The sequence below is a fragment of the Aythya fuligula genome, chromosome 1 (assembly GCF_009819795.1).
Source record: "Aythya fuligula isolate bAytFul2 chromosome 1, bAytFul2.pri, whole genome shotgun sequence".
In the NCBI taxonomy this organism is placed as follows: Eukaryota; Metazoa; Chordata; class Aves; order Anseriformes; family Anatidae; genus Aythya; species Aythya fuligula.
This window is the reverse complement of record NC_045559.1, coordinates 112,178,190-112,196,792: the sequence shown is the minus strand read 5'-3', so window position 1 is coordinate 112,196,792 and position 18,603 is coordinate 112,178,190. Positions and strand designations below refer to the sequence as shown.

General features: G+C 38.3%; 2 protein-coding genes across 2 annotated transcripts in view; both read right to left on the bottom strand.

Moving 5' to 3' along the window:
- Positions 1 to 37: 37 nt before the first annotated feature.
- CHAF1B (chromatin assembly factor 1 subunit B) lies at positions 38 to 15,063 on the bottom strand. Its single transcript, XM_032207984.1, has 13 exons — positions 14,888 to 15,063; positions 13,427 to 13,559; positions 12,593 to 12,710; positions 10,879 to 10,982; positions 8,510 to 8,606; positions 7,139 to 7,223; positions 6,050 to 6,143; positions 5,353 to 5,422; positions 5,181 to 5,272; positions 4,128 to 4,290; positions 2,651 to 3,055; positions 1,524 to 1,615; positions 38 to 1,030 (listed from the first exon to the last, which is right to left on the bottom strand). Exons 1-13 carry the CDS (start codon positions 15,011 to 15,013, stop codon positions 909 to 911), a joined length of 1,701 nt encoding a protein of 566 aa, XP_032063875.1. The 5' UTR covers positions 15,014 to 15,063; the 3' UTR covers positions 38 to 908.
- A 1,261-nt stretch (positions 15,064 to 16,324) lies between these two features.
- MORC3 (MORC family CW-type zinc finger 3) overlaps positions 16,325 to 18,603 on the bottom strand; it is a 28,507-nt gene continuing 26,228 nt past the window's right edge. The window contains exon 17 of the mRNA XM_032194917.1: positions 16,325 to 17,920. Within this exon, the coding sequence (XP_032050808.1) occupies positions 17,767 to 17,920 (154 nt within the window). The 3' untranslated portion in view covers positions 16,325 to 17,766. The remainder of the gene's footprint in view (positions 17,921 to 18,603) is intronic.

Below are 18,603 nucleotides of genomic sequence, written 5' to 3'. Positions count from 1 at the left end.
ATGAACTTTAAAAAGTTTATTATACACTGGTTTTATATTATATTTTATTGGTCAAAGGAGTTAGATTTGGAAAAAAAGAAAAGGGGAAACCTTTTCATGTCATTTTAATGTATACACTCAAATCCTGCTGCCTCAGGAAAATCTCATGTCTACCTTTTTGTAAATACAGGCGCTGAACAACTGCGAACTTTCTTCCACTGTTTAATGCGTTTAACAGGTCTTCGGAGGGTTTCTTCCTTTTGCTTTCTTGTTTCTCGCAGTTTTAGGTTCTGATTTGCTTCAGTCATATTGCATGCTGCTGCATTCACAGCATATTGAACATCTGCTTCCATTCCACATGTACTGTAGAGTGTTAATTATTTTGCACATTGCTACAATGTATAAGCCAAGCTGCCTGAATGAAAGTTTCAGGGTTTTTGATGTCTGTTTTTTTCCTTTTTCTTAAGACACATCCAATCATTACAAATTCATTTAATCCCTTAGAAATTCTACTCATTTGCCAGACAGGCTGCTGGAAGACGTAATACTTTATAAATGTCAACTTAAGGACTTCTTTTGGAAACTCTTAGGTTACTGTACAGCTTTTCAATAACCAGATTTTCATTATTTCCTTGAGCTGCTGCATTTCTTAAATAATGTTGTCTTCAAGAAGTAGAACTACACTTCGAAGTCACTTCACAACTATTTCCTCTTCTGCAAGGCCTGAAACCTGTGTCTTCTACTGCCAGTAGAAATTTGATTCCTGCAACCTCTGTCTTCTACTGCCAGTTTCTTTCTTCACAGCACTATGTCAAATGTGCATATGGTACTTTAATCAGGAATTGAGGATTTAACATTTGCAAAAAGAAATGTGCTCTCAGATATGGCTGCATCACCTTCAAACTGAAGGGTCTACTAATATACTGGCGTTATTTGTTTGTTTTGCAGGTGATTTGATCTTCAGCAGATGCAGAAAGAGGCATTTCCTCTGTTCTAGGACGTTTAGATGCTGGGGGATTTTGAAGACTGTCATCAGATGGTAGTTGCCTCTCTGAAACAGGCAGATATGAAAGTCATTTAAGCTCAGTGAAGTCAGATTAAGGAAGTGAACTGGCTTGCTGGATTTACTAACAATTAAGCACTCATGAAAGAAACCATTTTGAGAGAGACTAACACGTGAAACAATTACACGCTCAAAGTACAAGGGCAGAAAGTCTCCTTAAAACCTACCTGTGTGACCTGGAGGACATCACGTCCAAGGAAGCTTACTCTTTAGCATTTCAACTGCCAGCTAATGTTCCCATTACTATTAAACTGTAGTGATGTATGAGCAGCTACCTGAGACAACCATAGTGAGAACACCATTCTTCATACTGTCAAAAGAACTTTTCAAACACACCCAGACAATGAAGAAGCTTTAAAATCTATGAGTTTTAGGTTTGTGCTTGATTTGACTTTTATAACTTATAAGAGAAGTCCGCAATGGAAAAAAAAAAATGATTGGCAAAAATCTTTTCTGGATACTAATAGCCACAAAAGCTTACCATGTTCCTGTTCTGAGGAAGGAGGTAAAGGAACTGTATCTGTACATGCTGAGGTTGGTGTATCTGGCTTCAGCGTTATCAAGTTTATTCTCCTTTAAAAGAGCAGAAATAGTTCAAGTACTTAAAGCTTTCACTGCCACTTTATTTGAACATATACTATACATAGAATCCTTTAAATTTACTATTTTGTTTAGATGTATTGTTTAGATGTATGTTACTATGCTTTTCTTCTTATTATCATATGATGAGCAGGGCACTTTTAGAAGTACTTTAAGTAGACATTTATCTTTTTCACTGGAAAGTACTTTCGCATATGTTATGTGAAACAGACCTTCAGGAGATATTATTTTGGTGAAATATTTTCAAGTTAAGACTGTTTGCAAAGGTAAGGATTTTAGCCTGTTTCTTGACACCTGTTAAGGCTTTTAATTCTGCTGCAACAGCTTACCATTCCTCTGCTAGCCTTGTCTACGTTAACACCTTAGACTGTTAAAACTCTAGGGAATTCTTTTGCCCTATGAAGTCCACTAACAATTCTCTAGTGGAGGAAAAAAAAAAGAAGTCCTTTCTTTACATCACACTCATCAGATTTTCTATTTTCTTCTGTTAAATATCTTCTGGATAGCACTTAGAAATAAGCACAAGAGTGACAGAAGATTAACTGGACCGTAAGAAAATACCACTGGCAGTCTCACATATGCTACTACAAGAAAACACTCATAACAAAATTAGCTAACATGATAAAATATAGCTTCTCTCTCAAAAAAAAACATGAAGATTAATTTGTGCTGTCACCCTGCCCTCCGGACAACGGTAACTTTCAACTACTTAAAACCTTTTCACTTGTTAGTTCCCATATAGATGGGACAGACATGTCATGCACAGGTTTACTTTGCTACTTCTTCACATTTTAGATAGAAAGGCAAGAACTGTACATTTAGGATTTGAGAGACATTCTGACCTTTTAGCTGCAGTACAACTGGAACAAGAAGTTCCATGTCAAGACAGCTACCACCAAGACAGAAGGCTAGGAATTTATGTCTAAACCTCAAACCTTTAAATGCAGCACAAGCACAGCTTGTCTTGGCCTTCAGATTTATGACTGCAAACGGCAATATAAATCTCACCTTGGCGTCTTGCTCCATGCTTGCAAAGTGTTGAGAGTAATCCTCTTGGGCTGGTTTACTTTAGTACTCTGGCTGGCTGGCTGGCTTATTTTCCTCTCGTCTGAAGATGGGACTGGAACATTTTTTACGCCAGCAGGTGTGGAAGGCAAGTCCTTACCGGCACCTGCAAGTGTCTTAGGTTGGAGGGTGGGAGTGCTGGGAGGAGTCCCCTCGGTCAGCCTAGAGCCTGGGGAAATGGCTTTGTGACACTGACTCTTCTTCACTTTCTTCTCTGTTGCACCAGGAGTCTTGACATTTATCTGAGGCTTCTCCTTCAGTGGTATTCCCAGTTCATCTTTCTCAAAGGTAACAAATGAACAGTATCCATCCGTGGAAGAAATTGCAAGAAAGGCTCCATCACTGGACCTATTTGGATTTGTTTTTTCCATTAAAAAAGTTAAAACTTTTTTCTTCAACTCCCACCCCTCTCCTTCTGTAACACAAATCTGTTCCTCTTCCCTTCCCCAAGTACATGCAAGCATCTAAATAAGACTGCATTCAAGTGAAAGACATGCAATTCAAATGAACCAAAGATCTTCAAGTCTGGCCTTCACATCTGATTTAATCTCTCTGGCCTTGTCTGTGATCAGTGGTATTATGCATTCATCTCAGCAGGCACAGTTCAATTGCAGGTACAAAACCCCTTCAGCCACAGTTTCTGAAATATTGCTTAAGTCTGCCCATTCTGACCAGCAGAGCTGTTTAAGCTCTTTAGCTACGATGGTACTTATTTCATCAAGTAGTATCAACCACTGATAAAAAAAAACACGATTTCCTATTCTCTTCTGCTCCCCTCCTCCTGACACACAATGATTTTCAGTTTCTGAGCATCAGCTGTAACTTCTGATACAGGCTTCCAGCTTAGGAATACTGGCTAGAAAGGCGTAACAAGCCTGGTCCAGCAGAGGGATTATCCTGTTTGCAAGACTTGGCTTCAATTTTCAGCTCCAGTTTGGACTTCCTGCATCAAGCCAGATAAATTACTCAGAAGCAGTACATGAAGAACCACCAAGCAGAACTGCGCAGATAAAGTGTAATTTGACCAGGACACAGATACCTGAGCACAGAGATGACCTTTAAAATTTCTGAATAACATCATTATTACCAGTAACACTGCCTGGACAATGAGTACTTTCCAAAGGCAACCAAGTACATTAGCATTTGTACAAATGTTCTATTTGTCTGTACAATGCTATCTACTTGTCCTTTGGCTGCTTGCACCTTGTTTCCCAACCAAAGAACTGTAATTCTCCAGTTTACAGGGCAAAAGAGATGACTTGCTGTTCAGATATCACAATGACAGTGACCAAAGATGTTTCATAAATGAAATACAAAAATAAAGCAAGACACGGGAAGTTGTGCACAGCCTCAGTGTATAAGAAGGACAACCTCCCCTTTCCCCCCCATCACAACTTTTAAGAATCTAACAGTTACATACCATGAAATGTCACTGAGGGTGTGATAATGTATGTTAGAAACATAGCCAAAGGGGAAAGACTGCTCAGTATCATAAAAAAGCACAGAATCTTCTGATGCAACAGCAAACACCAAGCGATAGGGCAAATTCAACAGAGCAGGAGATGATTTCTGACTACTTTCATCTAGAATGTAAAGAAATGAAAACACTGAGAATTCTTTCTTGTGTTCATTACAGGGCAGTAAACACACTAGTTAGTCATGAACCCAAAGAAAGATTTAATTATTCATCAAGATAATGGCTGAGAAAATGGCACTTCTACAAAACAAAGCTTAATGCCAAGCACTAACATTTCTATTACCTAAAGATTGCCCTCCATTGTTTAACTTAAGAGAGAGAAGTCAGAAGAAATTTAGTTAATCTAAGTTGGTAATATTTTGTTTTGTAAGTCTGTCATATTGTCCAGTTTAAATTCTTAATGCACCTTAATACCGAAGGCAACACAAACTAACCTTAGGAGATACTTTAAATTAAAGTCACCATAAATGTATACCATCACATATACCAGCACAGTTCTCATGCAACTTCATACCATTCTTCCCCTCCTCAGAACTCTTGTTCTGGCCTGTAACACCAGCATTGCTTCAAGTTTGGCTTCCTTGAATAAACATCAATGGTTGTTGCAAACTACACCAACTCTGTGGCATTTCTGTGATGTGGGTAGTTGGGACTAAAAGAAAATATTTCACTGGGTTGCTCCTTTAGTGCTAAGCCAAGTTATTTACTTTTATTCACAGAAAATGATTAAAAGTTAAAGGAAAATGCTAAACAGTATTTCTGTAGCCTACAAGGCCAAGTAAGAAGTTTATTCGCTGTATCAAAAGCTATTCACAAGGTATTTGAGGTGAATTCAGGGTCTTAGAATCAGGAAACAGTTTCTAAGATGTAGTACAACACTATCTTAAGGAATGTTAAAAGGCTTGGGAATAAAATCATATGGCCTGCATATAAACAGCCACACTGGCCTTTTCACGTTTGCTGTAAAAATCATAATCCCCAAAGGATTTACAGTACCTTTATTAAGTGCTCGTCTCAACTCGAAGTAGACTGGGCAGCAGCGAACAGCAAGAGTTGCCTTTCCAGGACAGGGCAGATGACCTATAGGCCTTTTGTGAAGAATAAGTATTTCAGAAACCAGCATTTGATTATTTTTTCTAATAAAAGGATTTTTGATCTTTTAATCTACCTTTTAAGATTGTTTCTGGAGAAAACATACGTGGTGTTTGTTACATTTTCTCCTGATTCAACACAGCCAGCTGCAAAAACAGAGGTAGAAACATTACTCATCAAGTCAAAAAGGTACTGAGTACACACTTTCTGCCTATAAACATTTTACTTCTCAGGAATTAAGACTTGTCAGTTGGGCAAGAGCTGTGCAACCTGAATACAACTTAAAAAGGCATCCCAAATATTTATTTAATGCTGTTTGTGTTTCCCTTATATACTTCCCGCTCAAAGCTTCTTTTTGATGATGCCAGACACCTATAAAAGCAGTGCTTATGTGGGCAAACTGATCCCCTCCTTCCAATGTTATTTCTACTATGACTGCAGAATGTTTTTAAAAAAGGATAAAAATGATGAGAGACCTGACAGTCAAAAGAAACCACTCATTGTTCTTCGTTTCTATTTAAACAGAGCTGTATTGTTTCAATGCACATGTTTCAGTTAAGAAAAATGCCACAAATATAACTTTTATCACCAGAGAAGGTTGAGGTTCTGGATTGATAATGAATGAGTATTGTGGAGTGTCTATATCCTTCAACAGGAAGATGATTAAGGAGGAACGGCACGATTCAGATAAATAAGCATCCCCTAGCAGTTTGAAAGTAATCCTAATGCACATTCAAAGTAAAGTATAATAAACATTACATGTTCTTACATACCTGGAGTGAGTAATAAGGAACCATCAGGAGTAAAACTGAGTCTGCGGAAAAATGACTTCATGCTGTCATCATGAAACATCCGATAGCTCCTAGCCTGTAACATTGAAAATATTGCAAGAAGTGCCACGAATATGTCAGCTGGAATCCAAGCACGAAAAGTCATCTAGTTGTACAGTCCAACCTCACACAGCTTTTAAAATAAAAGATAAATATTTTAGAAACCATGATTCCTTCAAACTTATTTTCCCCCTTTGCAATAAATTCTTCACAGCTAAGAAAAATAACGCTGATCCCTCTTCAGCTAATCAAAACACTCTAAGAGCAGTCACATTAGACCAGTAATCAAGAAGTATTAATAACCTGGAGAACATTATGTAAGAGTCAGTGTAAAAACCTGTTCGTTAGGCATTTAATTTTAACTCTAGGAGTAGAGGTTTAAGGAAAGCTTCTATAATGGCAAAGAGACTTCTCTCAGGTCTGTTCTTTAGTCTCTATAAAACTGTTACAAATATTTCACAAAAAAAAAAAAAAAGGAATAAAAGGAATTAAAAAGGCTATAGCTAGCTTAGAAGTGTTATTTTACTTTGAATTATTTGTGAGGAGAAAAAAGTTCCCTCTTAAAAATTAGTGAAAAATTTAGGAAATTCTAATCCTATTTTTCTTAAAAACCAGACCCCCTTTTAAATTCAACAGCCTGAAATTTACAAAAAGATTAATGCTCTGTCATATCCATTAATAAATGTACAGCCACACTCTGACCGACATGTTTTAAGTCTATTAAAAATTCATCACACATACTATTTTTTCCATGCCATTTTTACTATTTACAGCCAAAGACGCTGTGTTACTACTTTATTCAGCTGAACTTGCAAGAGATCAAAAGCAGCAGGCACTGTTAGTCACTTCTACAACGACAGAAGAAACCTGAAGAGGTCTCTACTAACAAAATGTGGAAGTTAGATACAGACAAAACTATTTGATATGTGGATTGCGTGAATAGAAAATATTTGCCCCTTTAGTTTTGGAGAACAGAGTAAGTCATACAGAATAGCACCCAGCATATTCTCCAGTAGCAGCAGCACAACATACCTCTCCTTCAGCTCCCGACCCAGATGGCATCTTGGTAACGTTGAATGCTACACGCCTGGTTTGTGTGTTGTATACTCGCAGGACCCTACGCGGTGGAGAGCACAGTTAGCTGTAACCAGCTTCCCTTCACCTCAAGATTTACACAGCGTTAAAACATCTCACTTTTCAGTCAAGACTGCCAAAAATAAATGACAATCACCCAGTAATTGTAACTCTGTTCATGAGACACCACCAGGGAGGACATGTCTTTATGGCTAAGCAAGCAATTAATCACTGCCAACTATTTAATTCAATGAGGTTTGTAAAGTACCATTATATGATTCTATGTGCATTCATAGAGAAATAAGGGAATTAATGGACAGTGAACAGCCACGCCATTCCTACCTGTGCTGTAGTAGCTAATATGTTCCCGTGAAATAGGAACTCGCCTCAGAGACAATTAGTTATATTTCTAGGCTTTAATTCAGTTTCCTTTGGAAGACATGAAAACCAGAGTCTAACTGCACAGAGAAGGTTTGAACTCCACTGACTTCATTTCAGTAAACAGCAGGTAGCCAAAGCAAATCCAACTGCTGGTCCCACCATCCCATACTTTCTGCCAGCTCAGACACCCACTGAAGCCTTCTCTGGGTTATGCTGGTTTGTGTTCCACTGCCTTTTGTTTTAATGGAAGCACACAAATTTCACATAACTGATTATCAGAAAATAAAGGCTTATAATGACCTAGCAGCCATTAACTCATCATTTTTCTGAGCCTATTGCAAATCTTAAATCAAAACTACTTTTCCTCCACTACAGTAATTTTCCTTGCAACTGGTGCCAAATGACACACATTTATTAGCCAGCTGCGACCCCTCCTGAGCAGCACACATGCCCTAGACAGCTTAAGCTGAACTGCAAAGTTCTGACAAAGGCCAAGTTTATGAAGTGTGTGTTTGCTTTCCCAATGACATCACTTACAAAACTGCCTGGGATGGAGGGAGCAAGAGGGCGAAAGAAATACATCAGTGAAAAAAATTATTTGTAACTGATTTCTTAACCTGTTTATATCTTTCTCTAAAATGCACTGACAAGGATGGACTTAGTAGCTCACTGACAATCAGAGAATGCAGCGATCTCTTAAGATGTATCTGGTATCTCTAATATCATGAAAGCTTATTTCCTGAAGACAATTTTCTAAAACAGGTTATATAAGCTTACTTGCCATTTAGAAAAGACACTCAGACCTCACGAATCATTTACTACAAGCAAAAGGTAACTGAATTATAACGTTGCTTTCACATCAACCTTTTTAGAAAACAGTCTGAACATAGGCAAAAGTCACATTTATCTCAAGAACTCTAAGGCAAAACACTTAGACCATCAGCTCACCTATCACAACTCAGAGTTGCAATGTACTGGCCTAGCGGATCCCAGGTTATTCCTTGGACATAACTCTTGTGTTCATTTAATATTGAAACCTTCTGCCCTGAAATTACAAACAGTTTCCAAATTCTGAATTCAAATGTGTTTTAAAAACATTTCTTCATTTCAGAAATAAAACAAGGCAAGATGTTTTAAAATGCAAACAAATATTTTTTTTTAGACAACCTTATTTTGATGGTACCTGACAAGAATGTTGGAAACAGAAATATCCTAGACAAAAAACAGATTCTAGACATAAATGCAGCCAATTGGTACACACTAATTTAAGGCTTGTTCCCTGCAAACTAACTCAGACAAGCAGCTTGGTTCAGGCATCAAATGTGCCAGATGATATATTTCAAAACCTTTCTGATTAGAAAAAAAAAAAAAAAAAAAGTCACAAACATCTAGAGTACTCCTCAACAATTAACTGACCTTGGCAGATTTCTGGCTGAATACAGAGACAGAAATTCCAGCACTAAAACACAGCTTTCAGCTGGGGCTAGATAGCCAGGCGCTGCTCTCTGGGGCTGTGGAAACTCACCTACTCTGCTGAGCAGGCACTGAAAAAATATTCTGCACGCAGACTGACTGATGGCTTCCACACACACAGCTTTCAGAAATACCTCTACAGCAGTGCTAGCTCGTGCTCACTGGATCTTGAAGATCTTTCAAAGGCTTGAACCCTCTGACCTAACATGAATGTCACAAATCCAAAGCATCATGATGAGTTACAGAAAATTCTCATGAAATACTATGTTTTGAATACCAGTGACAGACTTTCTTCTAGTATTGTAGTGTCATTTTGTTTCAAAGGAACAGCTCTTTGAAAAGATTACACAAAGAGCTGAGGCCATGCTGCGTAATTCCTGAAGTCCTTCTGGCCCAGTTGTTCTCAGACAGTGACCAACAACACATGCCTAAGAGTGTAAGAAGAAACTTAGCACATAATGATATTTCTCCAGGATGCCTTGAGAGTTGCCAGCAGTTTGTGCCTGTAGGATTTCTAAGGCTAGTGATGTTGTCTTTGTACTAAACAGCCCTATGGATTTTTATTATTCGCTTTCTTCCTGCCATTTTTTTTTTTTTTTTAAACCATGCAAGCTTTTAGCCTGGATATTATAAGAACCTCTCCTTGAAGCTCTTTACTTTCATGTATCTTCAACTTCAACCACAAAGCCTACATTTTCCATTAATGGCTTCTTACTTCCATTTTATTAGTTGTCTCCACTTAGAAGACACAAAACTCCTCTGCAGCAATGATTTAGTGCTAAAAGAAAGCAGTGAGAACGGAAGACATTACACATATATTACGTAAGCAACATAAAAGGACATCCAGCTTTTTTTAGTAAAAGTTTGAATAGATATGTCCATTTAAAGTTGTCACAAGCAGTCCAAGATGCAGGACATTTCATCACCATCTGCCTGCACGTACTTAAGCTCTGAGCACATACACACTTAGTTGAACATTCTTGTATTTATGGTAAAGGAGTGTATGTGAACACAGGATGGGAGAGATATTAAGCATCCAAACCAAGAACATGAAAAAATGTCAGCAGCAGAACATTCATACTTCCATGGCGCAGGAACTGAGAAATAATCCTGGATCCTACTTTATTTTTTTTATTAGATACTAAGCATACGAAATGCAAGATTAAAGTTTAACCCGAGGGAAAGTCAAATATTTCCACAGTAGATTGAAATTAAAAGTAATGACCACGCTGCTAATAAGAAAACACCAACCCACTGTCAAGCAACCTAACCTAACTGGTTACTACATACATACATGGCTGGAAACTGCAGAGTGCTAAATATTCTGGGATAGTCCAAAGGAACTTCTATAGATGGGCTTTTCTTGGAGAATACATGCAATTCCGTAGCAACAGAGAACAAACAAAAGTGTTTTGCTGAACAGAGCCTAAAAAAGTGTCACATCTTGCAAAACGAAACAGCCTACATGCTAAATGTTCTTCATGGTTTTGACCAAGGTAGTTAGTTACTTGTTTACTTTTGTTTGTTGGGTGGGGTGGGGGGAGGTGAGCAAATGATACACAAGACATTTGTATAGGGAAAGAAACCCTATACCTTCACCCTTTGGGAAAGAAAAAGGGTGCTGTTTGCTTTCCCAGTCACCTGAGGTGAAGAGATGACATAGTATTAAGTCATTAGATACCCTCATATTAGAGTTTATCTTTATGTGCTGGGCTACCTGCCTCACAATTCCAAAAGTTTAGCAACTAAGTGGACTGCTCTCTCACAAAAAAAAAAACATTTTTAACTATTTTGGTAAATACCCTAAGACAGTACTGAAGCCACAAATAAGAAACAGCATTTACCTTTATTGACATCCCACATTATCGCTGTGTTATCTACAGAAGCAGATGCCATGTAATTTCCATCAGAAGTCCAACAAATATCATATACATCTTCTAAGTGACCTCTAGAAGCCAGCAGAGACGAAACCAATTATTAAGGTGAACAGATACACGTAAACATAAAAGTTTTGCACAATTTCAGGTAAAAAAAAAAATAAATCAGAGATACAAATAAAAAAATCATGGAAGTAAAATGAACAGCAAGATTTTCAGCTTCTAAAAAACTTCCATATTCAGGAGGCAATGGAATGTTTTTAAAAGCACAACCAACCTTCTATGCAACATAAACCTGCCTTTTCAACATTCCTTTTTTTTGCCACAGACAATAAAAAACTTGCATTTGAAATTATGAATTTATATCTAAAGATCAGCAAATGAAGAGTTGTAGGATCTGTACAAACAGAACGCTACACCAAAGAAGCCTAGAAGTGTCACTATTCAAGATGACTTTACTGCATATTTATGATTTTTTTAAGAGCAATAAACAAATACGCGCACTCACCAGAACCACATGAAATACAGAAAATTAAGGTTGATTTAGTTGCAACTGAACAAACATTGTAAGATATTCAGAACCACCTAGAAGGACTTCACTGAAACCAATTTGTATTGCCTGAAGTTTAAAGATTTGCCATACAGTGTCATAGCTTTAAATTTTTAATTTTTGCAATGCTAAATTTATGGAAGGGGGGTTGGCCTGGTTTGCTTTAAGAGCTTGATGCTCCTAAGGATCCTGCCGGTGCTTCATGCAATTTCACTAGCATGTTTGAAACTGTTTGCACATACGCCACGACAGTTGCAAGGACTGTAACAGTTATGTATAGCACAGTTGCTTATTTTTTGTAATATAGCATAAATTCTTAACAATTTGATCAATATAGACAGAGACCAAAACTTTTAACAGGTACTACACAGAAAATGGAGCAGGTATAAATACTGCTCATCAAGAAGTACTGCAGAACCACTTATTTCCTTCAATTTTCTGCTGAGTGAGAACAGAACACATTCCAACTGCCAGCATTGGTTTAATGCCTTAGTCACTGTCAGCTAATACCGACCTAGACTTAACAGGCACAGTGTGTATATTTTACTATATAGTTTGAATACTATAATAATATGAATAATAGTTTGAATAATAATAGGTTTGAATTGAATAATTATTATTGAATAATAATAAGTTTGAATAATAATATATTGGATTTTGAACTATTAAAAAGAATCAGTTGAAAAAGACTGGTCTAGCTTCACAGCAAGTGAAAGCTTCACAGCTGGCAAATTTCAACGAACCATTTCAACTACTGACATTTTTTGCTTTAATAATGATCAAAATTTCCACTATGAAGTTAATAAATAAAACTTCACATTTTCTTTATACACATATATATACACACACACGTTAAACTTTAAGTGACTGCAAATCTCAGGAACCAGTTTCAGAGCACATCAGTCATGTCATGTAAATTAAGTCACGTAAATGCCTTAACTAAGAGGAAGCAGGTTGGCACTGCATCAAACGAAAAAATAAAAGATGCTAAAAGGACGAACATTGGAGTAAACAAATCTTAGAGAGTATTGAAGTTCTAAATACACTGAGCATGAGACCATACCATATGACAAAAGCCACTGCAGAATCAAAAACCCAGAACAGAAAGCAAGCTAAAAAATATTGAACTACCTTAAAGTTTTAACAACCGTCCAGTTCTCCTTGTTGAGCTGTGCTTCATCTTCATCCTGAAAAGCCAGTGGTTCCAGTTCTTTGCTATCATTCAGCTTCCACAACAAAATAACAGCATCTGTAGAAGAAATACTATGAAGCCTTCTTTTCCACTTGTTTTGTTAATATGTTACATTTAGTTTAACATTACAGTTCTCACGTATGACACATGAAAATCAAGCCTTAATTTGTGATGAAGAAGAAGAGACTGCTTTACCCTCCTCCAGTGTGAGCTACTGATTTTAATCTATGTATTTTTTATGTAATGCTAATAAAAAGAATACAGAGGTTCCCAGGAGTAAGACGAGAGTTAAATACTTACTTTTCAATTTACTTTTGGTTAGAGCTGGCTATGCTTCTGCACTTCAGGCTTTTGAAAATCTTCCAGCGAGGCAGGTAACACTCAGCTCTGTCTCACCCACCCACCTAACGCTGTCCCTACTGAAACTGAAGAACCTACATGGCCCTGGAGGGACAGGGATAAATTTACAGATTCTGCTGCAGCATCTCAGTATGATGCTAGGCAATACACTCAGTCTCCCCGCCTCTGAAACAGAAACAGCAACTATTTTATATCTGGAATACATCCTTTCAGACACACAGACAGTGAGAACTTACTTAGGAACTGCATGACAAGCATTCCCCAACTACAATCAAGAGGGCACACAGGAGTCCACAGATAGAAGTGCAAGAAACAGGTATGAACGTTCATTCCCCCACATTCATTTCCCCCCTCCACTCACCAGACGCACAAACAGCTTCTTTAGGTTAGCTTCATTATGCATTATCACTCACCATCTCCACCAGACGCTAGGATCTCACCGCTGGGGGAGAAGCGCACAACATTTACTGCTTTGGTATGGCGGGCGAGGTTGGACAAGAATTCCACAATAGCTTTTCCATCCGGTCCTTTTTCCACTTTCCATATCTAGTTACAAAAGCATTACAGGTAGTTTTCAGAAACAAGATGTACGCTGTGTTCATCACTACAAGGATTCACAATTTACTCCTTGGGCAGTCATTCTGAAGTTACAATTTGAAACTCTGACAGCTAAAGCTGTAATAGCACAATATTTTTCCCTCTACAAGCTACAGCTGTAATTATATTGCAGTACTTTAGTCTGATGAAATATATTACCAAATATTTCCAATAAATTTAAAAAACAATCAAACACACACCATCATGACATCATTTTCTTATCCGTCATGAACAACCTCCACCTTCAAGTGAGTTAGACATGTCTATAGATAGTGATTTTAATATTATGGTATTACAACAACAAACACAAATAATAACAATCAAAAAAAATCACCCTTATCTCTACAGGAAAAAAATAGTGTGGATGCAAGCCAAACAGTCCAGATTGAAAGGATAAGTCTGATCCTTGCCTCTCAGATCCTCTGCTAAACCACAGTATCTCTCCATTAAGAAAAAGCAGCAGTAACAATATGAAAAAGAAAACCTTCTTATCTCCATTTACCTGCTTATTGTACACGTAGTGAGACCTCATTACAATATTTTATTTCTTTTTCAAATAAATCAGGTGAGTGAAGACTGACAAAACATAAACAGGCTCAAAAGATCTTTAAAAGGTAGAATTATCCAAGACTGATGGATGGATACATGCTCACATAGCAGAAAACCTGCATGAATTCTTTGTGAGGGAGTTTGTTAAAAAGGAGCACAGGGAAGCTCCTGCTTTGGAATCCTTTATGGCAAGATGAGTTTGAGGAAAATTGAAGGGTTAGCAGTAGGGTTTTTAGCAAACAAGTCAATTTTTTCCTTTTTTTTTTTTTTTTTTTAAATGGCAAACCACCATGCCTGGATACTGAAGGGACATAAAAGGAAACGAACAGCCCATCAGGATGGGAACCTACTTTGTTTCAGTTTTAGTTCCAAAAGAAAGGGAGGCAAAAAGAAAAGTGTGCCTCACTAGCCCATTAACTTTATTTAAAGAGATGACTAAGATGCATTTAAAATGAACGTCGCTCCCTCAGTGCACTCATTTTCCCAAAGCTTTCCGATCAGGCCTTACTTTTAAGAGAAAAAAATAGCGATTACTGACTGACAGGAACAACGCGCATCAGGGATTTTTATGACAGAAAGCAACCGCCTGCCTTTACGACGGCGCACCTCACCGCCGCATCTCTCGGGGCTTACGCTCCTCAGCCACTTGCCGTGCCCGGAGCCGACCCCCAGGAGGCTGAGAGGGGTCTCCCAGCGCCGCCCGCCCGCCCGCCCGGGGCGCTACTCACGCGGACGGCCGTGTCGACGCCGGCCGAGGCCAGCCGGTTGATCTTGCCGTCGGCTCCGCGCTGGAAGTCCAAGCTGTACACGGGCTCCTTGTTATGCCAGGCTATTTCGCACGTGATCACCTTCATGGCTCCCTGGAGGGAACGCAGCGAGGCGCCGCGCCGCTCACCTCACCTCACCTCACGGCCCAACCGCCGCCAACGGCCGCTAACGGCCGCCGCGCGCCCCCCGCCCCTACCCGCGGCGCCGCGCGGCCCGGCCCCGCTCCCGCCCGCGAGCGCGTTTCCCGCTCCCGCTCGCCCCGCCCATACCGCGCCTGCGCAGCCGGGCCCCAGGGGCCAGGCTGCGCCTGAGGTGGGGCAGCGCCCCCTGGCGGGGCGGCGCCATGATGGCGGGCGGCGATAACAGAGCCCGAAACGTTTTTATTATTATTTTTTATTTTTTTAAGAAAAGAACATCTAAATAGAGGGCACAGGGGGCCTGCCTAAGCCTTCTCCTCCCACCCAGGGTCGCCCCGCTTTCTGAAATAAGGCAGAAACTCCAGCCGTGCTGCAGAGCATTTATTTATAAACAAAAACATCCTCAGGTTTTGATCCAGCAAACTCAAATTTATTTTTTTTTTTATTATTATTTTTTGAAATTTTTTACAAAAAATACATTTTAACAGGTAAATAAAAACCATTTCCATTAGTCCACTGTTCATCAAAGTGTAAATGTACATTGTAAATTTTCAATTTTTAATATAGACATATGCTATATTTTGACAGTCACCTACAATAAACTCAACTACAGGATCTGATGAAACGTAATAAATAAATGGAAAACTACACACCAATAAATGGGAAATATAAACTTTTTAAAAGTCATACAAAGTTATATTACAGCCACCTCTTCAAAAATCAAACATTCAATTTAGCCATTACAAAGTACAACAGAATCGCGTGATCCTTATTGGCATTCGAGAACAGATAGCCTCTTCAGATTGAAACGCTACCCATTGCGAGAAACTGAGCTACAACTTAATTGGATCATCTGCCTTTTATTCAGGACAGTTAGCAGTGCAAAAGCCAAAATCGCTGGCTTGACAAAAAGTACAACTCCTAGGTATGAAAACACTGGATGCAGTTTCATGATTTCTCTTTTATTTTTTTAAAGCAAGAACCATTTTTCTTGATCACTTTTTGGAGTAATACCAGACGTAGAAGGTAGATGCGCTGTCTTTGCCACCTCTTCTCATTCATGACAACTTGAAAGGAAAAGCATGCAACAGGCCGAGGAGAATACTGTCACCACTGTAATAACGTTTTGTCTCAGCACCATTTCTTCCAGGAAGTTTGCGTGAGCATTAGAGCATAGAACTAGTGGCTTAATAGTTGCTGTGAAACATTTAAGGAGGTAAAAGGAAAAAAAAAAAAAAAAAAAAAAAAAAAAAGAGCGACTCTAAAGGATGTCTAAACTTTAAGAGGGCATAAAAAAATTGTATTTGAACACTTTCAGCTTTAGCTTACTGTGTAGTTACATACCACAGATAAGACATGCCTCCTTTTCGAAGTATTTCTATTTCAACCAGATAATCAAGGATTCAGTAGTCTGACCCATTTATACACAGCATGGCACATTGATAGGAAAGTAAGTTCTGGAAATGAGTCTCAGGACCCTCACATGCCAGCCTGAAAGACTCCAGGGCAGAATACATGTTTAATGCTACAGAAACTTGCCCCACCCCCCAAGATAACATATAAAAGCATTTGTATACATCACAGAACCTCTTTGTCATTCCGTTTCAGCACTGGGCTGCCCTGAAAAAACGCCTTCAAGTCTCAAGAGCTGATGCTACAGCTGAGGTCCTCCGGGAGTCCAACCCTAGCTTTTGATATGTTCTCTCCAGTAGGCCACCAGAATCATTCCCATTCCGTCGGATGCCTCTGACTTGGAAAGAAGTGGGCAAGAGTTGCACGTTGAAAACCAACCACTTGAACCCATGTACTGGTACGTACTACACTTGGGAACCAGCACTGTTGCATTCAGATGGGACCTACAGATGTTCAGATAGGAACTACGGACGCTAGAACCAAACATCCTTCCCACTGCACTCAAACACAGAAACAAACCCTAGGAAACAACAATCAAGTAGCAAGGGCAGGACACACACAAGTACGTGGTCTCCAAGACTTAAAAGGCTGAAATATCCCATGGCTTTGTTTATGCTGCAAGATTATGTACACAATGTTCCTAAGTGGCACCAAAAAATCCAAAAGGAGTCAAAGATCACCCACTTTCAGGATGAGACCCTTAAGGAATTTTTTCCTCTTTTGGTAGTAAAAACACAAATATTGCCAATATGGGCAAAAATGTTATCTATTAGTCACATTTCTAGAACATTAATGCAACATACAACGTTTTTGATAGTAATGAAAATACTGTAGTTTACAATAACATCACCGAGGTTTGTTCTGAGAAGGAAACCAAGGAAGGCTCTTTTTGCATTTTTAATATATTCCACTGCTTCAATTTCAGAAGAGGAAAAAATTGCAAGTATCAATGCTTATATAAGACCAAAAGTCAACCAAAACTTTTGTAGAAAAGTATTAAGATTCCTAATCATAAAAATATTTGCAAATTTAATTACAAATACATTTTAAAAGCAAAATCCTTAATTAAGTAAGTACATTGGGGTTGGTCAATATTGACAGTGTTCCTTTAAGAGGAAGTTAAGAGAACCCCCACTGTATCTGTGGGAACATCTAAATGCATAGAGTATATACACTTATCGATCAAACTATGTCAAATATATAAAGTGAAGAAGCAGTATTTACACTTTTGAGCCTATACAAAGGTTATAATGGAAGAACAAATAAGAGACTGCTAAAATCTTAAGATACTAAGTACTACTGATTTCATGCATTTGTTCTACAACTTGTCCTAAAATTTCATCTACCACATCAATATCATAATTTACTTGCTGCAAGTCTAGATCAGGCATGATTGTAGCCAAAAGTTGTCCAACATTCACTCGAAGGGAGCGTAGTTTCAGGCTGTGAAGAAATAATTTGATATGTTTAGGTATAGATGAATTTTCATGTTAAAATACACACAAATTTAATTAACGAAGCTGGACTAATATTCAATAATGAGAAGGCTCTGTGCATGACTTCCATAAGCCAAAAGGAAACTGAAACTGCAACAAGATAATTTCAAGATCTACTGATTTTTCAAAGCTGATTCTCGAGTTTTTAATTTTGAAGGTGTACATTTCCTTAGCTTCAAAGGGATACTAAGAATTCTGAAAAGAAGTTTAATACTTCCATTTAAGTTAGCAAATAAGCACTTGCACAATCCTCTACCCCACAATACTTCTTTATTTCTCAAAACAGTAATAAAATAATAATAAAAAAAAAAACACAGTATTTTTATACATCTATAATCACAAACTACCACCACCAATGGGAACAGAAGAAGAGAAAAAGTCAATAAAAAAAAAGAGAAGGCAAGAAAGAGTAGCTTGTCCAAAGACTTTACATTATAAAGAGGAATTAAGGTAGGAGTTACAGTACATGGAAAATACTATTCTTCCTCTTTTTGCTTTCTTTCATGGTTCAACTACTCTATAGTCTTCCTGATCAAATTGTTTCTATATCATCCATTCCTTCTCTTGAGCATTTCCTTCTACCATCATTATCCTTTATTAGTAGCCAGTCTTCATGGTGCCATCAAATCC